This window comes from Acanthaster planci, linkage group LG05 (assembly GCF_054643075.1).
Source record: "Acanthaster planci isolate LZ-2023a linkage group LG05, COTS_SCS, whole genome shotgun sequence".
Taxonomy (NCBI): domain Eukaryota; kingdom Metazoa; phylum Echinodermata; class Asteroidea; order Valvatida; family Acanthasteridae; genus Acanthaster; species Acanthaster planci.
In genome coordinates, this window is record NC_141781.1 from 7147039 (window position 1) to 7174419 (window position 27381).

Below are 27381 nucleotides of genomic sequence, written 5' to 3' on the forward strand. Positions count from 1 at the left end.
AACCCCTCGTAGTCGTAAATCACAACCTGTGTACCTGGTCACGATGCCTTAGTTGCAATGTGATATATGCAATAAACTTGAACTTGTGCTGGATTTAGAACAGCAGACACACGTACTCACGTACGTACGCTCAGCACAGGCACAACGCGTGAGTACTCGTGACGTCACCTTTAGATTGCGCAATTTCCTCGTCTCGTCACTGCATGCACTGTATGTACTGATGGGGCCTCGTATCCATTTTCAAATACATGAAATATTTCGACTTTGTGTCAGAAGTGGCTTCAAGCTCAAAATGTTAAACTCAAGACAAGCCTTGAATGTGTTAGTCGAGGCTTCGGAATCAAAGCAAAGACTCCATATCTACGAACATGTTTTGTGTTGGAAAGTAAATTAAATCTGACAAAAGATGATATTTTTATTTTGTTGTAAGTGGTTTGACCATGGAGCTATGGTTTGACGGTGCCAGAGCACTAGACTCACGGTCTAGATGCTCAACCAACCATAAAAACTTCACGTGTGAAATTAGGCTCCTATAACATTCGGGCTTTATTTTCCTTAAAAAAGCCTCCCTGCCCACAATGTCGACCCGGGAATCGAACCCACACCCCATGCATCACAAACCGTTATGCTATAACCGCAATTCACACAGGTTGACGGTGTTTTTACTGTTGTTATACGGATGAACGGCTGCAACGCGAGTCTAATACACATTGCGCATGCGCAGTACAACACAACCACCGACGTTTGACTCATCTCAAAGATCGTATAGCGCCGAAGGTGCGGCTTCATACGTATGAATGCATATGATATGTCAATCCGCCAGTTGTATTCGGCTCGGTAAAATGGCCGCTGGCTTGTTTCTATTTCATACAAAGGCGTTGCAAGTCCAGTTTTTTTTATACACGTCTCTGACAATGGGCTTTACTGTTGTTTTTTTTTTTCATTTTAGAAAATGGTGTGGCCATGTTCAACGGCTGCGGCTGGGAATAACATGCGCTCCCTTACCATAGCATAAAGCTGCATTCGGCGAGGCTGCTAGCAATCAAGGCCTTGATTGCTAGCAGCCTAGCCGAATGCAGCTTTATGCTATGGTTTGGGCGTAACACAACCACTTAATTCGACTAGAAGCTAGTTGTCCAAGTATCAAAGTGAGTGGCGTGGGGAGGATAGTGATGGCGCTTTTTCGCTTGCCTTCTTGGGTATGGTGTACTATTTACGACACATTTCCGCCTCCCCCAGCCTCTTCCAAGGCGACGAAGTGCATGCTGGGTAGTAACTTCATAACCCGTGGTCAAACTTTCGGTTGTGTAATTGCAGACAAATTGTGTGGAGGAGTGGGAGTAGTATTTGGAAACTGCCGGGGTGGACCACAGAGAAACATCTATAAGGTTACAAATCACCACTAATGGGAACTTCATCAATTGCAATAAACAGTTAGTGGACCAAAATTGGAACAAAGATCGGCCAGTGACGAACTGAATTCTGGGCTTACACTTATGTGAGAGCAGTGCCTACAATGCAGATTTTCTATGTGCTCTTTATTTCATTTTTCAAAAATAAAATATGACAGAAACTAAGTCAAACTGATGAATGGATGAAATAAAAAAAAAAATCAACGCCTGCGGCTCAGGGCATGTATTTTGCAAGCGCGGGGACAGAAATGAAAGAAAACAGTAATGGCGCCCTCTATAAACACCATTAAGCCAAAGGCGACAGCGGCTCACGACGCGACACGTGCGTCGCGTTGTGTTTCAGGCGACGTAAGGGACGTCCCGACGCACGGTATGACGCATGGGAGCTGTCGTGCCGTCTCGTCGTGTAGTTGCATCGCCTTGGAAGAGGCTAGAGAGAGGCAGAAATCGAAAATGTGAGCTGTCGTGCCGTCTCGTCTTGTAGTTGCGTCGCCTTGGATTCGGCAAGGAGGAAGGAAAAGGAGAGGCAGGAATGTGTGTCGTAAATAGTACACCATACTTGGGGAATTCGGGAAAAACCGGAAAAACTGAGTTGTCAGGCATCAGTCGGTCTCCTCTGTCATGTCTGTCTGCTGAGTGTTTATCACGGAGGAATAAGAATATTCCTCCATGGTGTTTATCGAACTGCAGCGAAGGGAGCAAACGATTTACTCTGACATAACGTTACAGACATGGCCTACAGGTGATGCTCAGATATCAGTGAATTTTTCTCTTTGAAAATGGTCAGGTGAGTGCAGGGACCATACCAGCCAAGCCAAGGAATGAGATTGAAGGTCATGAAGGTAGCCAGCTTCGAGTCAACTCGGACCCAAACCAACTCGGACCCACGACCAACCACCAGACCCATGACCAACCACAGACCCATGCCAACTCGGACCCAATACTAACCTGGACCCACGACCAATTCGGACCCACAACCAACTCGGACCCAATAGTACTAACTCGGACCTACGACCATCTCGGACCCACCCTGAGTCAACTCGGATCCAACCCCAGGAGCGTGATTAGCTTGTTGAAAATTTTGATGTTGTCCACTTTAACATTTTCTGGCCATAATCTTGAATTTCCAGGGGAAAAAAATAATCTTGAATTTCCTGCAAAAAAATAAAGGCCGACCTCTTCGCGATGTTCAAGAGTTAGTGCTATTTCAGGCTATCTCGGTCTACGGGTGCGTATTTGGTGTAATGCAACCATAAGACTCAGTGGGTCCGAGTTGGCGTGGGTCTGAGTTGGTTGTGGGTCCGAGATGGTCTTGGGTCCGAGTTAGAATTGGGTCCGGGTTGGCGTGGGTCCGAGTTAGTCCTTGGTCCGAGTTGGCATGGGTCCGAGTTGGTTTGAGTCCAAGTTGACCTGATCCCAGGTAGCCGGCCCAGTCTGTCTAGCTCTACTTCCAGAAATTAAAACCGCATAGGCTAATACTGGGATGGGAGTCTGTTCCCTCCTTCCTCTATGGTTAGACCCATGAATAGGGCTGTGGTGGCTCTCTTTTACAATCTGTCTCTTGTCTGTTGCCACCACAGCTGCCCTACTTCAAGGCATGTCTTAAACGCCTGAAATCCAAACTGCAGGATTGTCACAAACTTTGAATCTAACAATCTAATCTAATCTAATTGACTGGCATATGGAACAGTCCCATAGAGCTACGGCTGATATTTGCATATCTGCATCTCAGACTTAGTGGGAACCGGTGAAAACACGTGCATATATACTGCAGATAAATGCACTGTAAGATTGAATGACAGAAAAGAGGCTAGAGGTTATTCGCAAAGGTTGTACTTATGTGCGTTGCATGTGGAGTACAGAATTCAGGACTTGTTCCATCTCATTTTCTGTTTTATACAAATACACGACGAATCCAAATGTCTACTCCGAGCTGACATCCAAGATTTTCCACATGGGGAACAACAAGTTAATGCTCCAGTAATTTGATATAGTTACTCTTTGGACAGTCCTAACCGTACAACTATTATTTAGGAGTTGGGCTGACCCAACTATAGCTGGCAATTTCTGTGGAAAAGTTCTCAACCTTCAAGTTTTTGCAGCTCACACCCAATAGAATTCATCCAAAATATGCCAATTTGGCATTTCTCTATATTATAAATTAAAAGTAGATTTTTCAAGCATGAGTCACCAACATAAATGCAAATGACATCGGCACATGCACCACTGTTAGTTGGGACAGATGCCATGGTTGTGGCGTAACAAGGACATGGTTGATGTTTTTCAATCGGGCAATCATGGTAGAATTCAGTGCTGTGCACTTATGGCACAGAAGGCAATCAGAAAAGTCCTTCCTCCATGCTTTCAGCAAGTGACTTGACTATGTTGACATATAGTTGGCACAAACATGTCCTGTATTGGAATACAGTGAATTCCAAAGCAGTTTGAAAGTGTGAGTGACTTGACCAGGAAAGGTCAGTCATGTAGTTTTTCGTAAACCTGCTAAAACAGTGGCCATTCTCCACAGGTGAAAATGGCGACTACGAGGAGTGCATCAATTGTGGCAGAGGACTGCGAAGCCAGTAGTGTGGAGGAGTTGCTCCAAGAAGCTAAGGATAAACAGCACAAGAAGATATTCCTCAACTATAAGGGACTGACAGAAATCCCCACCGAACTGGTGGAAGATGAGGAGACATTCAGACACCTGCAGCACCTGTACTTGAAAAGGAACCTGCTGAAAACCTTGGTAGGGTGGGGAGTTGATGTTGAGGGATGACTGTGAGACTGGCTTGCTGCCTCTCGTTTGTTTGTTGGTCAGCAGTAGCATTCTCTTCCTGACTGACTGGACTTTGAAAAAGCCAGGCCTGCAAGTTGACAATTGTTCTCATTGATTGATTAATCATTCCCTTTTCAGTGATGTCTTCTAAAAATTATATTGTATGTTTAATTTGTTTAAGATCTAATTAACTTTTCATTTTCACAAAGAAAAATAAACAAGTGGTCTATCTTGGGAGCATCAAAAGGAAACTTTCTTTTACCGTATGTCCACTTGTATCTTTTAACTACGTAGACCAATCTTTGTGTTTGGTCTTTTAAAAAAAACATGATGTCAGAAAATATTTAAGGATTTTTGGTTGACAGTAGCAGAAAATGTCAAATGATTTTGGGCCGTTTTCATATTTCATTCTTACAAGGTGGTTTTTCAGGTATTCAAATTGAAACATATAACCAAACAGTTGCCAAACTATCAGTTTATCAACTTACTAAGTAATACTTAAACCAGTCCATTAGATCTGGCCTACTTCACATGCTGACACTAACATGCATCCTCTATTATACTAACTGCCAATTAACTGTCTGATGACTAAAGGTCTGATGATTGGGTAAAATTGTCAGTTAGTTGTGTCTATTCAATTCTGAACTGTTTTTCCCCTTCTTTCAGGTTCTTACAACTTTTTCTTCTCCCTCCGTTTTTTCTTGCAGCCCACCAACATTGGAAATCTGAAAGGACTTGTGGAATTGTAAGTACTGCACTGCAACTTTGCATTCCTGTCAACAACCTAGCTCCAGATCCGTTGCAAAATGTGTCAAGAATAGTTTCCCGGGGAGGGGGATTATAAATTATGTATTGTAAATTGGAACCTCGGAGCACCATGTTTCTTCTCTTACAAATTTGAGTGATTAGTTTCTGATTGGGAATGATTCCATTGTCTCTACTCGCCTTGTTCCAGATATCTGCACTCCAACTGTCTAACAAGTTTACCTGATGGTAAGTGTGGTGTGTGTCACACTTTGTTTACATATGCACTTTGCTGTGGAGCCATTGGGAGCCCATGGTCTGCTCAGCACCCTAGAGTACCAACGTTCGACGTCCCTTTGAACCAGGAAGTGGGTGTTGGTTCACACGCTGATTCTCGTGCTAATGCCTTCTACATGTCATTGTGTATGTGATGTATTCTTTTCAGTACTCTTTTGGAATGCGCACACATAAACAAAGTGTAGCATTATTTGTACAGAGGTTTATCGGAGCAGTTTACAGAACAGTGCTCCTCTAAGTGGGTGTCTTTAACAGGTCACTGACCAGCTTTCCTGTTGACATCTGTCCATGTAGCTAAACTGCCCATAAAGATGGGATACATGTGATCGAGTGTTACGAGTTACAAAGAAAGAAATGACGAGGGCAAGTGTACCTGCCAATGAAGTGCAGTACGTGCATAAAGAGAAAATGCCAGAGTGACAGAGGAAAGAGATTTATCCAATCTCAAGAATTACCTTGACTATACTTTGCATTTCTCTGTAGAAATCTGCAACTTGGTGAGTTTGCAGTCTTTAGATGTCAGCAACAACCGTCTGAAGAGTCTACCAGCCTCGCTGGGGGAAGTCACGTCCCTCCAGAAGTTGTTTCTCCCAGATAACCTGATCACTGCATTACCAGCAGGTATGGGTCTGTCAGGCATGGGTGTGTCGGGTATGGGTGTGTCAGGTATGGGTGTGTCGGGTATGGGTGTGTCAGGCATGGGTGTGTCGGGTATGGGTGTGTCAGGTATAGATGTATCTGGCATGGGTGTGTCAGGTATGGGTGTGTTAGGCATGGGTGTGTCGGGTACGGGTGGTTCAGCAGCCATTGGTCACTTTGTGCTGAGGCAAGAGCTCCTTCAAAAATCTTCTCTGGTACTCTGCTCACTCAGATGCCATTTCAGTGTCGGGGGTTTGAGGTCTTATGTGGGAACCAGTGCACCATGTTGAAGTAGGTGTAGTCACTTACTGGAGGCCATCAATGTTGCATTTCATATTTAAATCTAAGCTGACTGCTGTTAACAATATTTCTAGCAACCATTTGGTGCCAGTTATTACCGAGACGGCATCAGAGTTTATGCAGTCGACTCTGATTGGCTGGCATTTGGTGGTTTTTCGTTAGTTAGCATACAGACAGGTGATGAGTATTCACCTGCACCAGCTTCCCACAAACGGCCAGGGCTGAGTAAGACTAGGACATGGTTGGAGCTATGACATCTGAACAGTGGCCACTGCCCCAACTGTGTCTAAGACCTGCTGTGAACGTACAGTTACGCTGACACAGTTGGGGTCTGCCCCTTCAGGACACAGATAGGATGTAACCGAGCTATTTTGATATCTTTGTATAGCAGTTTCTGCACATGCCTAACCAAAATTGTCGTTTTTCTGTCTTAAATTTCAGAGCTGGGGAAGCTGCAGAACCTGTGTGTTTTGGAGGCCAGCTGCAATCAGCTCGTCGGTCTTCCTGTTGAACTCTGCAATTGCACTAAGTTGCGCTCACTGTGCCTGACCAAGAACAGGTTACGATGGTTGCCAAGGCAACTCACCAGCCTTGGTTGCTTGGAGGAATTAACGGTCAGCGGTAACAAACTGATGTGCCTTCCGATGGGTGAGTTCGCTAAGCACCAAAGATGCTTGCTTAGCCAAGAAAAGGTCACCAGCCAAGTTGTCATTCAGTGTGTGTTTGCCAATGACTGGTTCTCAGCTTACTTCATCAATCTGCTAAGCAATACTGTCTGCTGAGAAATTGAGGCCAAGGCTGTGTCCGAATTGCTTGGCTTACACACAACTCAATGGGAAATGGCTGCATTCATGACCATAGACTTGTGTGTAATTTCAAGCCGCACCCAAATAATTCAGACATGGCCTCAGTATTTGAGAATTCTGATCAACTTCTGGTCGACTTGTGCAAACGTGATATGGGGAAATAAATTATTCTCAGCAATTCAGACCAAACTGAAGATAAACACGTTCCAGTTAAAGCTCGCCATGTACCTTTCTGATTATTCGGTTTCCCCGAATCAACACGTCATCGTGACAGTATTTGTCACCATTAGTGTAGACTGTAACGGTACCCACACATGTCCGATTCTGTCATAAAAATTGGTCACTTGATATCAGTAACATGCTAACTAGTCACATGCTCAGTCACATGACAGCCACCTGTTTCTACATGAGGCTGCCATTTTGAAAATGTGAAATTGTCTCTGCGAATCCCACACTCCTTTTTGGTGACATCAGATCGTGTGAAGTCACAAGCGAAAAATGTAACCTTCTGTTGATCTGGCTGCCCGGTGAGCAGTCATATCCATCCTGTTTTTTGTGCAGGGACACTTTGTGTCTGTACTTCCTACAGTAGTCTGATGGTCAGGTGAATTGTTAATATCAGAAGGGTGTCTGGCAAGGTGGAGGTGTTATCAGCTTGCGGGACCATTACCTTTTTTAGGCCTGTTTTTGCTTCATAAGAATTACAAATGTGAACACAAATGTTTGGCTTCATGGCAAATTTTCGCATAGTGAATTCATAAAAGTCTGAACAGTTGTCAGCCAACACTGAATGCTTCACGACGTCAAAATCACTTGGCGTTTGCCTTCCGATGAAGTTTGAACCAGCCTTTCTCATACCAACCTGCCTCCTCTTTTTGCTGCAATGGCCATTGACACGGAGGTTGTTGAAATCCAAACAGATCTGGGTTTGTGGCAAGAGAACCTGCGGACGGTGTACGTGGACAACAATCCCCTGCTTCACGCATTGCCTTTCAGCCTGTGGAAGAAGAAGCTGGGTGCCACAAGGTAACGGTTACTGTCCCACGTCACAAAAGATGCGACATTCCACCCGACGTTTTAAGTTTTTGGGAGTTTACCGAAAGGTGTCTTGAAATTTGAGAGACCCTTGTCTATTGAACTGATTTCAAGCAAAAAAAGGAGTTACAGATGGAAAGCAGCTTAACAAGAATTTACGTTGAAAGCAGAGCAGCGCATGTGTATGTGAAGAAGAATAGCATGCTCATACACATGTACATGTTCTATACCGGCAGAGCAAAGTACCAGTTGCTTCTGGTAAGCGCGCAGGTCCTGTTTGTCAGGGATACTTGATCTGTCCAGCTGAACGGTAACACGAATCTGTTTCTCCTCCATGTCACTGCTCACAGTGTTGACTACAGTCCAAGAAATTTAGTGCGGCTTCACAAGAACACGTACCTGCACTAATACCTAACGAATGCCACATTGCTGACACATGATGCGTCAAGTTGACTTCTTGCAAACTTGTTGCTCAAGTTCAATTATTGCTCTTGGCCCTCACAGTTCCGACAAATTCCTTTCTACATTGACATGTACCCTTCTTTATTGTCTTTTTCCTAAATCCATCTCCAGCTGTGGGACGGAGGAGCTGTCCATGGAGCAGAGCCGTTCAGTCCACATTTTCAAGTCCAACGGCCTGTCTGCCATTTTACCCCCTGAACTCAGACTCATCAAGGACGGGCACGAGCCGGTCAGTGAAGTCCTGCCGCTGCTGGAGCTGAGTCTAGCAGCTGCGCATCGCTTGAAGGGTAGGCATTATCATTGTGCCCGTCCCTCTGAGCTGTAAAGGCCACCGTTGATCCCAGATCACCTTTCCATGTCACAAGATCTCCTTTGGATCTTTCCTTGGTTCCTTCTGAAGTCCCAGATCTTTACTTTAGATCCGATACCTTCTGGTCATAGAACCCAAGTACTCAATCCCTATCTTGAATTGATTTTTGAATCCAAGCGGCTTGAAATCCTTGACTTTGGATGTAACTTTCTTCTGCATTTGCAGACTTTACTAGACTGCTGGGTGCTTGGCATTCCTATGGCTCCTACATGTGTGTAACTGTTAGCCTCCTCACAGCTTAGCTCAAGCTGTAGATCCATTTTTATCATTTAATGGCCTAGATCTCTCAAGGTATTTGATTGTCCCTGACCCCGAGATATAAGACAGTTCTTCTTTCGACCCAGAAGCTCATAATATTGTCCTAAGCCTTAAGTCCTACTCCCTTCCTAGCCCTTGATCTTACTTGGAGGCTGGGCAGTTTCCTCTTCAGATCCTAGGGCCCCTTTAAATAAATCTTAGCCACGGCTACATCTGCTAAAAGGTCACTGAGCTGAGGCATTTGGTAATAGCGTTTTAAGCTGCACGCCCTTTTCTGCGGAACAGGCCGTCAGTTTTGAGAAATAAATTAGGGACTTTTAAGTTACAGCACAAGATGTTTCTTTTTAGAAGATCTCGATTTGAACCATTTGTACAACAATTAAACGATGAACCTGTAAGTGTATTTTAATGTATTTTTGTTATGCTGTATAAGATTTTTATGGGAGGCACTATATTATGCATAATGTATTATTATTATCAGTTATTTGCCCAGGAAAAATGTTCCCTTAGGTAGCAGATTCTGTATTCCTCCAGTGAGTAGATACAGATCTAGGAACATTGATCAGCCCAAGAGCTTTATTAATGCTTGGTGTTGCTAACGTGGATGATTATCTTTCCAGGCACACTGGATTTGTCTACATTGCCAAGAAGCCTGAGCGACCTTGCAGAGATGCCCACAGCGCATTGCATGGCGCCCAGCTGTTACGAGAAGCCGATATTTACCATGGCCTGGGTGCACCTCCTCAAGCTGGACTGGGCCCAGCCCTGGCAGCGAACGCAGGAGAGCATCGGCTTCGTGGGCTTTTGCTGCTCCAAGGAGTGCCTGAGAACTTTCAAGAAGATTCCCGTGCCCACATTTTGAGTTGGGATCAGCAGCGCTTGTTGTGGTATCAATGCCGACTGTTGGCTTTCAGAGAGTAGAGGAGGGAATTTGGGCAGCAAAGGGGACAAACAGAGAATCCTTCATAAATCTTGAAGTGCTGCAGTTGTTTTAAAGCCAAAACTTCATCAGAGTATGGAGTTCATTCAAAGGCAGTGTTCAGCATTGTGAATACCAAATCATACTGTTGTATGTAATTGTAGTTCTTATATCATTGTGCCTACTGTAATGGTACCTAGACCTGTGCTAAAGTGGACAGGACAGTACACCTGAATCACGTGGAATTGCTGCACGGTTTGCTGGGTAAGATACCAAACTGTTTTGTTCTCCAGGCCAAAGCAAAGGAGATGGTACTGAGCTGGCCTTTATACCAGAGAGCTTGGAGGTGTTTTGTCTATACCAGGCAAGATATGGGACGGAGGGGTACCCCCCTTACCTGTCCAATCCCTATACACACTCTAGACTATTGTTACCTAACACATCCCCCCCAGAAGTCTGTAAAGAATTCCTGAGATTCAGATCAAACAATGACCAACACAAAGGTGGCGGGGGGGGGGGGGTTCTCTCCGTCCCATATCTCGCTGCAAATGGTTTTGTCCATGCCTTTAGTGTCCAGTAGCATAGGTTTTGAGTCAGGGCAGGAATGGAAGATTTTTTTTTTTCAAAAGAGTCCTTCCCCGGAAAGGAAGTAGTACTGTTTCTGAAATGTTGGTGCTTTCACTTCCTCAACCCTGACAGAGCCAGGGGAACCTGTCCCCTCGTCACTTTTCTGATATCGCGGCAGTGCATGTATTTTCAGGAGCCGATCCTTTAGGAATTTTTTAGAGCAAGTCTTTGTGGTCATTTTGACACCAATGTTGTAACAATCAAACATACTGCTCTTGTGCAGCGTGTGCATTTTTCCAAGACAGGTCAGCCCAAAATGTATACTCTTTCCAAGGCGGTGCTCAATGCACACGGGCTAGCACGCATGTCGCCTTGAACTTCAAATGACCATAACAACAAAACCATATGTCTGATTGAGTTCAGACTTCGTACATGTAATTGTAATGATAAGGGGGTGAGTTTACATGCATGCCAAGTTTTAAAAAACTGAGCATGATACAACCAATTCTTTTGGGGGGGTGCAAACTGATCTGAATTCTCGTTGGTTCCTTAAAATAGATGAGGGTTTCTCTTTTTCACAGAATTTGGACCAAAAGTCAGGGCTTTATTCAGAATAAATGATCCTTTCGAATTATGCTCCCCAAAAGTGCTTGAAATACTCTAAAAATTGGAAGTACCTTGACTATTTTGCCCAATTTACAGGTATTTTAAATGCATTTTTCATGTGAGACAGTCAGGGTGTCATGACTTTTTGTATCCATAACGTAGAATTAAACATCAAAGCTCCAGCAGGATAAATGTCATCTTCATTCACACTCATAAAAAGAATTTTAATAGGGATTGCTTTGTTTTCATGTCCGGATGGCCAGCATGAGATTAGCTTCTTCCATTTGTGTAACACCGACTGCCGTTTTGTTTTGGCGGCTGAAGTTCGCAAAACGTTCTCCCTCGGTTTGTGACTAATGTTACCTCAAAACCCTATTTTGTTTAATACCCATTTAAAATAGGAGACATTTATCAGTTAGGCATTCAATATTGCCCCAGATGTCTAACACTTTATAAATTATTTGTTGGTTTTGTACTCATGGCCAGCCATAGCCTTCCAACCATGGTTGGCAGAATCTGTAATTGTGACATGGCCGAAGAAATGTCTTTAGTGCTTGATGAACGAATATTGTACACTCTTGTCAGACAGGTGGTTGTACGCATAAAGGTTACCGGCATTCCAAATAGAACTTCATTCAAACAAAATACTTTAAGTCGCAATTCAACTTGAATACATGAATAAGTTGGGTATCGCCAGAAGTTTCAGGTCTTTTTCTCGTTTCAGTTGTGCAGAAAGTGTCAATATGTACATGCAGAGTGTTTTGCTTGGTATTATACATTTTGGAATTTAAGCAAAAATGACAGACAGTTACAGTTTATTTATGAGAGCCATGATTTGCATATGGAGGCCAATTTTTATTTGTTCATGGCTCTAACAACCAACAACAGGCTCGAAAAGAATGACAATATTTCACATTTATTTCAGGCATGTTGTATTGATTAAGGTTTGTCATATTGTGGACCACTTCAAATGTTTGACCACTTACTCTTTAAAAGGGTACAATATTTAATTTAAAAATAAAAAGCCGTCTTATGACTACACACTGGCACATTCTTTATATGCACTTCTTTATGGAACCAATTACCGCATCTGAGACCTGTTAGGTAGTGTTGTCTCATACTGAATAACTTGGCCCGTTTGACTGGTACCCAACCTGTCATAGGCCACAGTGGATGTTTGAGTTCAGTTGGGGGGAGGGTTGAGCCGTTTGTCCTTCCTCCGGTGGGGAGACCCCATCCCCTCTCCTTTGCATATTTACTTTAGGTTATTTGGAACTCGAACATCCAAAACAGAACTTATATGAGAATGGATGCCGACCCACCTTCCATTTTCCAATTTCCAGGGACGGGCAGTTTGAATTTCGATCATCTCCCACCCACCACTCCCTGGCACATATTTGTAGTAATTACAGCTTGTGCAACTCCTTACCATTTGAGTATTTCGTTAGACACACATATTTTGCAACTTTTGTTCGAAAATGTGGGTAACTATATACATGCAGTTGACATCCCCTTGGAACAAATTGCTGCGAAAATAGAAGCACACCTGTTTAAACGCTCACAAAAATATGTCCATGCTTTCCCAGACAACCGAGGGCACTGTTACTGTGATGTCGTTTCGGAGGAGACACCAGTTCAGGGTTTTCTGTACAAATGGTGACTCCCAGTATTTGCTCAAGGAAAACGTAGAAGAATGGGTTACTCGTTGGCTTATCGCAGTGTACGAAGACCGACGGTGAATCATCACATTATGGCAATTTTTTGTGCTCGGAGTGACAAAGTTTTGCTCATGACGATGCGCATGTGCAAGTAACAACAAACAAACAAACAAACAAACAGTCAAAACTCAAAAACACCTAAACATACCCTTAAAATGGCACTAATGAAAATATAGTTGAATACGTATTTTCATTGATTGCTAAAAAAAAAAGAAAATTGCTAAGGCACTTGAATCAAGTCTACATCTTTTCAATGTCCCTGCCCATCCCTCTGATTGATAGCAGTCTAAGTACATGTACAGAGAGGTACAAAAAGTCGTCCGAATGACCCGGCCCACGGCTACAACTGTGGTGGGGGACTATTCACGTCAGTGTTGGTTGTCGATTGGTAGAGCAGATCCAGTGACGAATGCATCTAAGTACGCAAATGCACATCACAGAAACAAATCAAATGGCTAGCTTTGCCTGGCACATCTATCCATTGATGTCAAATTTGGTTCGTATACAATCATGTAGCAGTGGGTAAAACAATTACGACTATATATTAAACACTCCACTGCTATTCCTAAAGCATATAGTAGACCACTCTTTTCGCAATACGAGGTTCAAATCAAATAAACCGTACAATGTACCTTTAAAATGAACACTTCGTGAAAGATTTTACATGGTTCTGTTCTGCCAGCCCGAGTTAAGATGCCGGATTTTGGGCCTACCTTGTTAAGTAATTGTAAACTGAGCACCAGTGTATCTCGAATTTTGGAAATCTGGTCGATATGTCCTGACTGACTAGCGGCGAGTAACCTATTCCACCTGCAGATAAAGAATATCCAATCCTGATAAATCGTTCTCAACTTCGTCAACTTGTAAAACGCTCGATGACACATCTTAAAATTGTATGTCTTATGATGATGATCTGAAGATGAACGCAGTATATGAAAAGAAATTATTAATCTTCCAAAGGCTTTTACATAAAGGTTACCTTTTTTATGCTTTAACAAGTGCATTTTGAATATTGCATATGTCATGTCCATGCCCTGTCCACAATGCTTTATGATAGTTGTAATCATAGATACCGACAAAAATATTAATGAAAGAAACATTACAGTATTTTTGGTGAGTGCTCAAACGTTTATAATCTGGATTAGTCCATATCATGGTGCGTGCAAGGAATGTGGCGTATTTGATCGAGTGTTAATTATGCATAGTCCAACTTACTCCAAAGCCTCTGCTACATCTGGGAGTCTCTGCAGTTGAGCCTGTATTCTGGCAATGCGATAAGACAAGACGACCGACGAGACGGAGAGGCAACATATCCTGTGATGAAACGGAATTATGGTGACTTCCTCGTGTCACAAAACACAGTTTATCAATAACGTTAGGACCTTAATTGAGGTGTTTTTGCTTATTTCAAGGGTTTCTGGGGCATCTTTGCTAACATTTTAAATAACACACGCTTTTGCTCAGATAAATGAGCAAAGAAGGATGAACAGCAACACTACGATAGAAACAAAAATGTACACCTGTTAGGGCCCCTACTACTGAATACTGTTTTCATATCAAGGGCGCTGGCAGGGCCAGGGAATGCATTGATCCTCCCCAGAAAAAAAGATGGAAAAATTAGAAAGAGGAAACCGGAAAAGAGGCACTGAACAACGAGAAAGGGATGAAATGAATTGCTTAAAAATCCCTCCGAGTTGACGCCTTCACCGTTGTCAGTTTGCTGCTGTTGCTGAGTGCTCTGCTGCAAAGGAAAAAAAATCCTGCATGGCTACGCCCATGTTTCGTAAACTGATAAAACTCACACTCACCCAAAACAATACTTACACCAATATAGCTAGGGGCAACACGAGATGCTTGGCCCGGACAGATGCTGCCACGTATTTCACCCTTGTCATAAACGTCGATGGACTAAGCCGCCCTTAAAAGGAACAAAATTACACGCAGCTCGTTCTTCGTGAGCTTCAAGGTATTAAATTAATGAAGACAGCTGTTAAATTAGAACAGAATTCTAGCTCAGTGATTATTTGCCGATGGTATGGAATACCGAAGTGTGACGTCACTGTGAACCAGAAAGTGCAGTGCAAACGAATGGAGTACGCGCGCGTGTTGTTTCACGCGCTGGTTCTCGCGTTAATGCCTTTTACACTAATTGTGCACGTGACGTATTCACTTCGGTACTCTATTTGATTTCATTAGCAACACAATCTACTATTGTGAGTGCAATGAATCAGTCAATACAACGCAATTCTCGCAATATGTGGCATTACTTCCTTTTGACCAATTTTTTGTTCAGAGAGTTGGGAAATGTTTTGCAAATCACGAGACGGGAGTAACTCCACAACTCGAAATTCTAATGTTGTACTGAAAATGAACTTTCCAGGATGGATGATTTCTTGTTCGATGTAACGTCTTTGTTGGAGATCATTACTAGGGACTTTTTTGGTGTGGGGTGTTTGGTTGGTGGCGTGGTGGCAATTATGATCGCGCGATGGCAGTGCTAACGGCCCTTGGTTGGATGTGGCACGATAGTACATACATGTTTATAGCACTCTTACCACCAGTGGCCGTTTTCTGTTCAGCTCGTTCTTGGTCTTCTGGGACACGGTACTCTCGTCGAGAATTCTTCTTACGGGATCCAGATCTGAGTCGATACGATCGTCGTGAATTATCATCGCTATCCTATCACGAAAAATTGTGTATTTTCATTTTAAAAAGTCTCATCAAAATGTAACTAAGAAGCAACTGTATGATTCACTTATGAGATCAGACAATAATCTTCACTTCATGTATGCGTGTACGAAAACATTTCGTTTTCAAAATTAAGACGGAGTCTTAAAATGCGAGCATCAGACAAATCATAACTCTAATTGCGAACGAATGTCAATTCTATGGAGTAATTATTATTTACATCCGAGGGATGGTTCTCAGTGACAGATGTTTCGGGACCGTCGGCGTAGTAGGACCCATCTTGACTGACTGTTGATTTTTCCTGTAAAGATCAAAATTCAATCAAATCAATAACAGAAGCATCCGGGAGTGGAACAAGAGTTTTGTTTGCCATTTGTTCAATACAACTTTCGTCCTGTTTAGTCGTCCAGATTTGAATTCTATCGGTATCCAACTTTTGCTTTAAAAATCTCCAGCCCGTTGCAATTTAACACTCTGCCCGTCTCCCCGCTCCCAGTTATAAGCTATACTGGCAACGTCATTGTCAAATGGAAATGGATATGAACATATCATTTTACTCCTTTGTAAATCCATCCCTCCTTATAATTTGATCAGGGGTATCTATACTATCTTTACATTCAGGCAAGCACCTCAGTGAGGGTCCATGTTATCGCGGCGAAATCGCAAATGTCACTATGTCCAATAATATTAATATCCTACACCAGACCTTTATGTGGCGATCTTCATAACAATTGGCTTAAACTGAAGGTATCATTCCTATGGGAGGACATGCCACTATTTTCCTCATAATGTAAGACTTTGCATCAATAAAACACTCCAAGAGTGGCAATAAGAAGTAGATTCATTGCTTGTGGTGAACATATCTTATCTCAAGGACACTTTAAGCAGTCAATTCGTTTAGCTTTACCTCATCATCATCATTGGATTTGCCGTCCCAAATTTGCATTAATTTCTTGTACGTAGCTCGACGAGACAGGAGAGAACCGAAGACATGCTGCGAAAAAAGATTGAATAGTGAAGCCTTTACATGCACGACGGCATGAGTGGTCAATCGTCGTTCGATCAATCTAGTTCAATTCTTCTTATCCACATCTTTGTCAGAGTTGTATTGATTTCTTGTTTTCTGTGTTTCCTTTTTAGATAATCTATGAAGAACTTGTAGATATTTAGCGCTTTTGTAATTTCCCAGTTTATCCCAATAAAGAGGATAAAATTCCCAGAATTTTCTGCTTATAAGTTTCCGCTTTGATAAACAAACAGCTTCAATAATTAGTCCAACCTTAACCAACTTGAGTTCAATTGATGGATAACTGGAGTTTGATCAATTTGCTTCCCTAAACCACTAGTGCACACTGTTGTACTGCACCATCCTCCATAAGGCACCGTGACGATTAAGCGACTGTACCTTGTTCGTATGTGTGTGGATGCTTATCGCACTAGGAACCAGGAAAGTGTACTTCATTTTGAAAATGGCGCGGATTGTATCCACCGGAATAGCAATCTGTGTTGTCAAACCAAAAAGACTTTGTGACTAAATTAGTTTTCAAGGAGGATCCTTGAAACTTTCATTTGTGACCGTTGGCTTAGACTTCATCTATATTGTTAATGGTTTCCAGGGCCGTTTCCCGTTTCTGCAACACACAAAAATGAATAATATAGAAGTACCAACCAACAAAGCAAGCAAAGGAAAATCGAAAATCGCCGTTTTCTGTCATACCATAAATACCGTAAATACCGTAAATTGTTACCTGCCAATAGTTTAAACTGCAATTTTTTTTCATTCCTGTTGATTTCAATTTCTACCATATGATTCCATTTGAGTAAGAAATCTACGATTATGTTTCATTTGGCAGTTGATATTACCTTGGTCTCGTGACCTATCAAGATGTTGGAGTAGAAGCAGATCCAGTTGGCAGATATGAACATTCTGCCTTGTATCAGTATGTCGCGCATTAAAGCACAAGGGTAAGCTGAAACAACACAAAATAATAAAAAATCCTATTTTTCCTTTACAGCTTTTGGTTCCGTCTATTTCTGATTTTCAGATCTCCCCTTCCTACCTAGGACTCACCCTATCTGAAACTATAACCCTCCTAGTTTCCGCTTCTTTAATATTCATGGTTTAACATCAAATTTTATAATCTGCGAGTACATATACTTCATTTTTGATGATTCCGTCAACGCCAGGGAAACAGAAGGATAATCTCAGCTTTCGTAAAATCGTTATTTTATTCAATTTCAGGGACCTTGCAGCCTGTTATAATTGTTATCGTGTCAGACGTATCGACTCACAGAATTGATGACACAAAATGCAAATAGCAAAGCATGAAAACAATACTCACATTTTACCAGGTTTTCGTTTGGTGAGATGCCTTCAAACAATTTGTGATATTGTCTGTTACGATTACCTTGGCTTTTCTCCTGTGAATAATAAAGAGAGGCCTAAATTGGAAGGCTCTTCGAAATCACATAAACGTAGATATTAACTGTGACCAAATTAATGAATATTGCTATTGGGGTGTTGTTAGTATGGATTTTATGACTAAGTTAGGTTCTCACTAAACAATTAAGTAAGGACTGCGAGTTGGCCGGGTATAGGGATTACCTTGATCGTTGTTTTGTTTGCCAGTTTCAAAGGAATATGGTATATATTGTTACATTAATTTGTTGCGCCGGCATACCCAGGTCTTATGTCGGGGTAGGGGGATTTTTTTCCCCAAACAACGGTCCATTTTCCTTTATACGCGAAAGAATCCTCGCCGGCCCCAGAGAAAGTGGTGGTACCATTTCTAACTATGCTGGCGTTTTCATTGGGCCTCGAGCTGAGCCAAGAGAGGGCGATATTTTCTAAGCAACGGGAGGCTCCTTTGGCCAGAACTGAACTTCTCTGGTTCAGACAAGGAAATGCACGCGTCATGGTCGCATTCTCGCGATCGGACATCCGGGATCTGCTGTACATCACTGAATATAACGAAGGTTAAATTTGCCCCTTTTCGCGTGTTAAAAGACCACAGTGACGTCATGCCTACCGCGAGATCGCTTCTATCTAATTGAACACTCCCGACCAACGCTGCTCTTTTCAACCGGTGAGGGGGTGCTTCTGCTCAAGGTGAATAAGGATACATAATTGGTTTGCTGACTTTTAAGAATTGGGCTAAAACGTGAAACAGGAACGCAAATACTTGCATAAAATACTACAATTTTGAAACATGGACCGGAGAATACTTACCTCAAGCTTGGAGAATGCTCCCACAATGACTTTCGGCAATGATCTTGATCTGCTGTTGGTGTGAAAGTGTCCAGTTAGGGTGTAATGCTGTTTTATTACGAGGACTGTATGCGGTTTAAATACACCATTCATGATACAGAGAACGAGTTGAAAAGGTTCATGGGGCGAATGAAATAAGTCTTTTCAGTTATCATTTGGTTTATGTTATCAATGACCAAATCATTAAAATTACCTTAATTATTGAATAGGGCCTACAAACACCCAATCAATGAGAAACAAGAACTGCAGCAAAGGTTGTCCACCGTTTGATTGTAAGTTAAATGAGTGTGATCGTCCTTCGATTTGAATGTACTTATACATAAGAAACACTTCTTTCATATTACAAAGAAGAGTTTGCTGACCAAGTAGAAAGATTATGAGAAGGGCACACAGCCACTTTTGGGCCACCTCACTGCCTCCGGGTCACACCTCTCATAAACCAGTTCAAACTGAAGTTGAAAATGTGCCTTTTTTTTTAATTTGCAACGTGAATTCGCAGCGTGAACGTCGCGTGCGAAATTCTGTTCCTGATCAGTTTTCGCGCCAAGGATGAATTGTCAGCATGATTTGTACAGAGGAGTAGGCCTAGCATACAAGACACCATGAATATTGTTTTTGGGGTACCGATTTGTCTGCTGCCACCAAGCGATCAAGGAGGCTTCAGTTTGAACGCATAGTACCTTGTGGTTCGTAACCTCAGGCTGTCTTTCTTATCTATCGGTTGAGGCGATGACGGCGCTTCGTCAGCTTCCAGGATGTCGCTACCATCAGCGCCTCCTGCCACTGTGATCTGTATCGAGGGTTTCAGGCTCGTCGGGCTTCCCACCACTTGGATGTCACTCTCCTCCAACCTTCAACAACATCACAAATTGCCCTGATCAGAGTCGACAGATTGCTCCGACGAGGGCCAGGCACAGTAGGCACATATACAGGGCCTCCAAAATGTAAAAGGGGGAGGGGCTACACGAAGGCAAAGTTCGAGGGCCTTCAAAACTATACTTCACTTAATCTTGCCCTCGGCTGCAACGCATAACCCGAGATTTTGTTTCTTCTCAAGGAGAGTTCAAGAACCTTTGAGCAAAGGTGTGGACTATGCATGCTATATTCAAGACCCATTTCTTTTCATTGAATCCAAACAAAAAGACAGAACCACGTCCGTAACTTCACAGAGAACAGTCAACTGTCTTGTATCACATTCATATTTATGAGTATCGAAAAAAGGTGTTCATCGATATTTGAAAAGAAATGTCAAATGCGTACAAAGGCGATCAGTGTTCATGACACCGCAAATAGGCCTATGGTTGAATATTAACAGCTGATTAGGAAATTGAAAGACCATGGACACGGCCAAAGTTACTAATGTTTGTTAACTTTGTGTTGCTTTGTGAGAGATACGATTGGACTCATGGGAGATAAGAAATACGGACTGTGACCAAGATCCCCTGAGCGAACATGATATACGCCTTCAGCCCACTGATGCGCTATTCACAAAGCAGCAGTCTGTTAGGAATACCTACTGCGAATAGATACAGTTCAGATAAGTTCTGAAAGTATTATTCATTTCTCAGACGTCTGTGTAAATAAATAGAAGTTCTTGTCATACAAAAACTCATCCAGATACAGCTTACAACATTCAGTAAAAACTTTTGTACAGAAGACAAGTAGTGATCACTTAAAAAAGTGCCCTTCGTCTGACGAACAGTATAAAAGCAAACCCCTGTTCCCATGGTTCCATGAATTTAATAGAGCTTCTTTTTTTTGACTGAAGACCAAAATAATGCTAGCCACGTATAGAATGGATTGTAACGAACATTGTTTACTCAAAAACCACGGCAAAGTGGCATGTTGCACTCTTACGCATTGTCTGACGAAAACGACACACGTCGAATTCCCTCGTAGGACCACCGGTTGTGCAGACGCGGTTTTACCGGACTTCCTCCTTCCACTCTGAAAATACGGATGAACCGATTGAAGACAAGCGTTTGACTCTATACGACCCAAGTCAGCTGTACAATACTGTATTCCGAAACATACAAATCTCTGCAATTTCAACATTTTAGGACTATGCCCCATTTAACCCCCCTCCCCGGATATGATATGACCAAACTCAGTGCATAGGCTTATAACCGGTTCATCCTCGGTGTGGTTCCCCTTGAAAACTATTGTTTCGCCACTGCCTCGGTTCCATTTACATGCGTCACACTCTCCTGTCCTGTATAACAAATGCGTTCATGGGCTACGTTCGGCATGTTATTCCTTCCTTGAAGCTTTTTCGGCTATGGGCTCCAAGCCAGACAAAGAGTGCGCTCCTCTGGTAGTAACTGTGCGTCGCTGGTTCACGAGTGACTATGAAAAGCAAGCGTTGCAGTCGCACGCTACAAACAAAATGAGCACTCCCGACCAACATGTCTCTTTACAACCGATGAGGGGGTGCTTCTGCTCAGGGCGGATACCTGTCATTATGACTTACCCCTCTTCTGATTGGGACAATGATCTCACACCACCAATGGCGAATGCCGACCTGGAGCGTGGTCTGAGATGAACGGGATCTGATGCCACAGCATCGTGGGGGTGCGTTCTGAATACACGCAAACAGATACAAAGGGCACCTTTGAATGATTCTGATTATACATACCGGCATATAAAAGAGATGTAAAAACATTTTAACTTCACTTAAAGGCGGCAATGGGCGAGGGGATCTGATGCATCCGAGGCTTTTGGCAGTGCTGATGCTGTCTCGGGCTTGGGGCCAGCAGGGCAGGTAAAGATGTAGATCTGTTATTGTTTGGGTGAAAACAATAGGGGTGAGGTGGGGAAAGCGCCACTTAGTCTGGTATCGTGCCTCACGCCTCAGACAGACCATAACAGTTTACATGAAAAATTCAGTTTTGGGGGCCCCTGAAAATCCAGCTCTAGATTCGCCCATGATCTTTCCACTTTAACATGCCGAGTTCAAGTTGAGCAGAAACGACACAATGTACATGAAACTGAATCGAACCCAATTGTATAAATAGCACAAAGTGGCAACAGTAGCGGTTTTATCCAAACGTTGAGGTACGTGCAGCACAGGATTTCAAAGCAAAAGCGTAAACCAACACCAAACCGTACATTGTGACTTGCTAGCCATAGAAAAATCCTCCAAAACTCAAGAATCCTGTAACCAAACTCTGACAGCTGAGATTCTATACGTACTCTTTCACTGTTTCCTCCATTTCAAAGAGACTCTCCGCGGTGACAGATTCAGTCGATATTGCAACAGTTCTCTTTCGCTACGCGAGTATAAACTCAACCACAGGCGTTTAGTGTCGAGCATCGACTGTAAAGAAAATTTATTTGCACGTCCAATGTCCACGTTCTAAATATGGCCACGGTTTCCTCAAAATAATGTAATCATTTATAATATTAACCAGGCATTTATTCACAGTCCAAAGAGCACTGATTGGTTGTTGCGAGCTGGTGGCAGTTTGCGCACGCGTCAATTACAGGTGATCGCTATGATAAACGGGTTTCGCTTCCTGGATGGACGTCTCGTGCCATCTCAGTTTTCGAAGATAAATTGCAGCCAAAATAAATAAGCCAAAAACACAAGTGCTGTTTAAATGCTGTGAGGGCATGATCCCGCCCCTCAACACATGTCGATTCGACCTTTGCCTACGTAATGAGGTATAAGACATTCAGTCCTATTTAGAGAAAAAAATGACAAAATACGTTGTACTCAGCGAGACATCGTCATACCCTTCATGCCAGCGCGAAATAAGGGCCCACCGTGGCAACTCGGCGCAGACAGCCAGCAAGGTTGGATCATTTTCAAACTTTGCTGATTAATAGACATCCATGTGTCTGTCAACGGCAACAGTGTTTCGGAATGAATGCAATCACTGGGGACTATTCGGCGATGCTGTCTGCGCCTCCTTAACCGGGCTTGCAAATTGAAATGCAATGTTGCGATGTCAACAGTGTAGATGGCTGGGGGTGGTCGGTCACCATGTGGCCCCATCCCCATAAGCCAATGCAAGTATAAGTTGAAAACTCCCAAATCATATTTTGAATTCAGTCGTTGATTTCCATCGAGGTTTACCGACAAGTTCCAACGGTTTCAGCCGGAAAGCACTGAAAAGCACACAATGGCTTTCATTTCAATTTCGTTCAGGACGAGTCTTTTTTTTTCTGGTCAAGGTGACAGTATGACGCCAGCATTGGCTACAAAATGCAGAGAAATGCAGAATATCTTTAACAAAACAGCTTTAAGAATTACAGGTATTGTAGCCCCCTACCAAAAAAACCAAAAAAAACAAGGAGAGCAAATATGGGAAAGCGCTTTACATGTATAATAAAGACAGATGAAAACAATGACTTTGGTATTATATGACAGTTTTTATCCTTGCCATTTTCTTCTCAAAATTTTACAATACGTACAAATCGGGATGTACTTTTGGCAAAGCCTAACAAAAAGTGAATCGACAAGCCGCTCCTCTCCGCATATTATGTAGGGATGTAAGATGGCTCTGGCATTTTCTGTCCGAAATCTCTGCAGGTTGCGAGAACAGTTGACACACAGCAGTACTGTCAATGTGTTGTCTTAAAGTTGAGGAGAGCATGTCAGAGGACTTACATCCCTATATACGGGCATGGGTGTTTGGATAACCTCATCGATGCAATACAACGTTCAGCAAGTTTGTAAGTAACTTAGAAAAAGAAATATGCTTTTTTGGTGAACATATAAACACTTGAAAAACAAAAACGATACGGTACGGTGTGGTTTATACTGATAAATTTTCTCTACAGAAAAGAAGACCACCTTTTGCAGTAAAAGTACATTCTCTTGTTTGGAATTTGAAAGCAAACGAAACCAAGTGACAACTCCTTTCAGCAGTGTTAGAAAGAGCGGGGTAGATTTTTTTTAGCAGTGCAAAGTATTAAAGCAATATTTCTTCCCTTCACACAGTAAAACGCTTTTACTTTAAAAGGGAGAACGAATTCAGAAGTGCAACAACCGCATTGATCAGTACTGGTTATCGAAACAGACAAACAACAAAGATTTTTTACAAGCGTTTTCGTTAAAAGTTCATAAAATCCTCTTCAAATCCTTGTGAGACGGTGGAACAACATTTTAATCCTATTATTCATTAAGGAAAAAAAGTCCAAAAATATTCAGCTGTGTCGGAAAATTGAAAACGTGGGCTGTCTCTCAATCATAATGTACATGACACCGACGTGATTGGAAAATAAAAATTCTAGTGTAATGACTGGAAGGTTTTAGCATTTACATCAATCAAAATATATTGAAGGGTTAGTATTTGACAATCTGTAACACTTTCGTTAAATTCTTCTTCAAACACGATTACGGTTCTTTACCGTGGTAAAATGCTTACCCTGCCAGGTGCCCCCTTTCAAAATACTTTTAAAATGAATACATAAATAGAAATTAAAAACAGGCGATCTCAAAACATTCAGCATCTCGAAATATTAGAAATTGCTTCCTTTATGAGGCACATCCCAGAGTTTGAAACCAGAGCTAAAACCTTTAACATGACTACAAGAGCTGCTCATCTGATTGCTCTTGCAATCTGACAAGCAGGTTCTTTCCTTCAAGTTCTTTCGTGAAATAAACCCAGTGGCTGAGAACTTGAAGTCTTGGAAAAAAAAGTGGTGTACACAAATCAGTTCTTGCCACCTTCTGATGGCTGCGGGGGTAACAGTGAGTATTCCATATCGTGTATGAGTCTTGGAATGGTGCTTTTTTCGCTACCACCGACAAAGCTTTCATCATCATCTGACAGTGTGGGTGACAATTACAAATCAAGGGGGAAATAAATGGTAAGTTGTGTCTGTAACTCTGCATCGTAACACCATTTAAAAAGCTGTACAAATTGCACCTTAATCAAAACCAAAATCGACCACCCCCCCATAAAGAAAAACAGCGATTAAAAAAAAATTAACAAAACTCCCCAAGGTTCCAGATTAGCGACTGCATCTAGGTAGGTCGATTTACCGCGAGGGATAGTCTATCCATTAAATTTAGTACAGAGCGGTGGGAATAAATCCTTCACAAGAGGACAAACGTGCACTTTTTTAACTTCTCAAAAGATTCAGATTTCCGAGCAATGTCTATGAAAAACTGTTCCTCATTTCCTGCAAAAAGAAGCTGACTAAAACGAACGTGCCAGAAGTATAGCTCTTCTACAACACTCGAGAAGAAAAATCATCCAGTACAAGGACTGAAATAAGTCCTACGTGGGGCTAACCCCCTCCCCCGCCCAGAGTCCTGACAAGTCAGTCACTGAACTGCCCAAATCAGCCTAGTGAATACACCACACCGATAATTCTGTACAGCCTTTTTTTTTTTTTTAGGAAACAAGAATTTCAACACATAATCACATGATCAGCAAACTGCGACGGCCATCACACCTTTTTGCGATGGAGTGACAAGTGAAATACTGTTCTTTCAAGCACTTTTTTCGTTCAAGAAATCAGTAAATCAACAATGACTAATGTATAATATATTAAATTTGTGTTTTGGTACACATAACAGAACCAACACAGCTTTAGACTAGTTATTTAATCAACTGCGACAGCGGGCAATAGAACTGACCGAGCAAAACTAGATTAACAGTTCTGTAAAGTGAATACAGACTTCCTCACAGATAAAATATATTGTTATTATCCACAGTGCTATATCCAGCTTCTCCTGAATGTCATTTTGCAACATTTTCAAAGCAATACTTGTGCAACATACTTAGCCGTGGGACATCGCCATTAACACAAAACAATTCATTTTAACCTTTGCTATTCACATGCACATGTTTCAGTTCTTTTTGATGATTTTGTTGTTTGTTTTTTTTTCCCCAAGAACGATCAACTACAGAATACAGCCATTTAATGACATGGATGGGACCACAGTTTCCAACAAAGTCTCAGTATTCCTAACATAATCTCTTCTTTTTTTTTTTAAATGGTAGTTTTAATTTGTACATTCCGGTGGTTTTCAACCTTAAACTGCTATAGTTCATTTACAAGAAACAGCTAATATGACTACCATCATTAACATTTTGTATACTATGTACATTTTTAAACTTTTCAGTAGATTCCACACAAAAATGGCTTTGAAATTTATTCCTGAACCTACACACAACAAAACAAAAAAAACCACCCAAAAAGATAAACCCCCCTCAATTTCGTCCACCCATTTGCCCATCAGAGCGCTGCGTCCTTCCCACTACTCGATAATTTGATTATCGTATTTCGTCCTGCCTCGTGACTATCATTACACAATTTACATCTTTGGTACACTGCAAACTGGCTGGACGCGGACCACCGTAACACTATTGCATAGACAAAAACAGCAAAGCCTCCGCAAGGTTAATCACTGGTGAGGCGGGCTCGTGCATGGCCCGGTCAAAACACAAGACCAACGCTGCCTTGACCGGGCCAAACTCCAGGACAATCTTGGTGATCGTACTTTGCCCCAATCTCATTCCCTACCCTATTTCTGTCCTGGCCTGCTCTCTTCAATACACAAATCTATATACATGTAGTAATTACAAACAGCCTGTTTTTTTTTTTTTTAACAAATGAGACACAGAATTTAAAAAAGCGGAAAAAAGCCAAGAATGAAAAAGCAGTAAGCACTGTTAGGAACTGGCAATGCAAAATTATAAGATCAGTTTATGCTTTGTTTCTCTCAAATATAATTTAAGCCGTAAAAACAAGGAAACTTAACTAAATACTCCTATGGAAGTTCATTCTCTACACAAGCAGCAAACTGAACCTAGCATGACTACCTTAAACTTGGAGATTACTTCCCACAAAATGGCAAGAACACATAGTTGAAGCCATCGTGTTAGTAACAGGCATTACCTTCCACACTCTTATAATGTGATTCCGTCAAGATGCAAATATAAATACACAAAATCTGGTATCGCTGAGCATGGCTAAGGTCTGAGGGATATGGTCTCATTTAGACACGCCTACTTCTACCCAATATCTGAAGGGCCCTCAACGATCTATTGGTAACTCTGAGTAGCCTCATTTTCCATGTATCAGTCTGCAATCCCAACACATTTTACATCATAACTAAGAACATTACAAGTACAGCCTACTGGTTTTCATCTTGTCACTGCTTGTAGGGCTGGGCGGTCAGGTTTTGGTCTGACAACTCAGTGCAGTGCACCGTCTGCGGCAGCAGACTGGACAACCCAGCAGAGTCCACCTTTGTGAAAACGTGACGTAACTTGTCTGCAAAGCTTGCCTTGCCTTCAGGCAATCACCGGCCAGTTGCCGACTGTAAAGATCGCCTTCTGCAAATGTGGAGTTTTCTCGATGCCATCCAAGTTGGCCCCCCCACCCTTTTCAGCGCTGTCAGAAGAATCCATCCAACGAGTGGGGCGGTCTCTTGCAGCGTCGTTTGCCGTGTCCTTCCTCCAATAAATAGGTCAGATCAACAGCTGCAACACAGAAGAGAGTTTCAGGTGTCAAATTGTAAATACAAGTGAAAAGGTATTTGTTAAATTCTATGG

The 27381-nt window shown here is 42.3% G+C and overlaps 3 protein-coding genes across 10 annotated transcripts in view; 1 reads left to right on the forward strand and 2 right to left on the reverse strand.

Annotated features, from left to right (window-relative positions):
* The first annotated feature begins 1729 nt into the window (after positions 1-1729).
* lrrc28 (leucine rich repeat containing 28) lies at positions 1730-12232 on the forward strand. Of its 2 annotated transcripts, none has more exons than XM_022252926.2 (9): positions 1730-2154; positions 3940-4158; positions 4896-4933; positions 5144-5181; positions 5713-5850; positions 6610-6816; positions 7895-8000; positions 8583-8758; positions 9720-12232. In XM_022252926.2, the coding sequence occupies exons 2-9, from the start codon at positions 3946-3948 to the stop codon at positions 9959-9961; spliced, it is 1158 nt and encodes a 385-aa protein (XP_022108618.2). In that variant the 5' UTR covers positions 1730-2154; positions 3940-3945; the 3' UTR covers positions 9962-12232. The 2 variants fall into 2 exon arrangements, with proteins under 2 accessions (XP_022108618.2, XP_022108609.2); XM_022252917.2 differs by having other exon boundaries at positions 1731-2199.
* LOC110989030 (GRAM domain-containing protein 2B-like) lies at positions 12026-22215 on the reverse strand. Of its 4 annotated transcripts, none has more exons than XM_022253113.2 (15): positions 22058-22214; positions 21336-21443; positions 20723-20812; positions 19546-19716; positions 18827-18875; positions 17940-18018; positions 17461-17567; positions 17003-17098; positions 16505-16591; positions 15818-15898; positions 15465-15588; positions 14734-14827; positions 14125-14223; positions 13623-13719; positions 12026-13324 (listed from the first exon to the last, which is right to left on the reverse strand). In XM_022253113.2, the coding sequence occupies exons 1-15, from the start codon at positions 22075-22077 to the stop codon at positions 13250-13252; spliced, it is 1377 nt and encodes a 458-aa protein (XP_022108805.2). In that variant the 5' UTR covers positions 22078-22214; the 3' UTR covers positions 12026-13249. The 4 variants fall into 4 exon arrangements, with proteins under 4 accessions (XP_022108805.2, XP_022108795.2, XP_086993026.1 ...); XM_022253103.2 differs by having other exon boundaries at positions 18827-18878; XM_087136900.1 differs by lacking the exon at positions 20723-20812 and having other exon boundaries at positions 18827-18878.
* Positions 22216-23219: 1004 nt separating this feature from the next.
* LOC110987401 (uncharacterized) overlaps positions 23220-27381 on the reverse strand; it is a 73800-nt gene continuing 69638 nt past the window's right edge. For all 4 annotated transcript variants that reach the window (XM_022250118.2, XM_022250124.2, XM_022250134.2 and 1 more), the window contains one exon: positions 23220-27309. In XM_022250118.2, coding sequence (XP_022105810.2) covers positions 27224-27309 — 86 coding nt within the window. In that variant the 3' untranslated portion in view covers positions 23220-27223. The remainder of the gene's footprint in view (positions 27310-27381) is intronic.

Excerpts from the sequence above, each read along its gene's own strand:
- lrrc28 (XM_022252926.2), top strand. The coding sequence starts at position 3,946 with ATGGCGACTACGAGGAGTGCATCAATTGTGGCAGAGGACTGCGAAGCC. Across the intron at positions 4,934-5,143 it reads CTGAAAGGACTTGTGGAATT|ATATCTGCACTCCAACTGTC; the intron begins GTAAGTACTGCA and ends GCCTTGTTCCAG. Across the intron at positions 8,759-9,719 it reads AGCTGCGCATCGCTTGAAGG|GCACACTGGATTTGTCTACA; the intron begins GTAGGCATTATC and ends TTATCTTTCCAG.
- LOC110989030 (XM_022253103.2), bottom strand. The coding sequence starts at position 22,077 with ATGGAGGAAACAGTGAAAGA. Across the intron at positions 21,444-22,057 it reads ATGGAGGAAACAGTGAAAGA|AACGCACCCCCACGATGCTG; the intron begins GTACGTATAGAA and ends GCGTGTATTCAG. Across the intron at positions 19,717-20,722 it reads TCGTTTTCGTCAGACAATGC|GTTGGAGGAGAGTGACATCC; the intron begins GTAAGAGTGCAA and ends ATGTTGTTGAAG.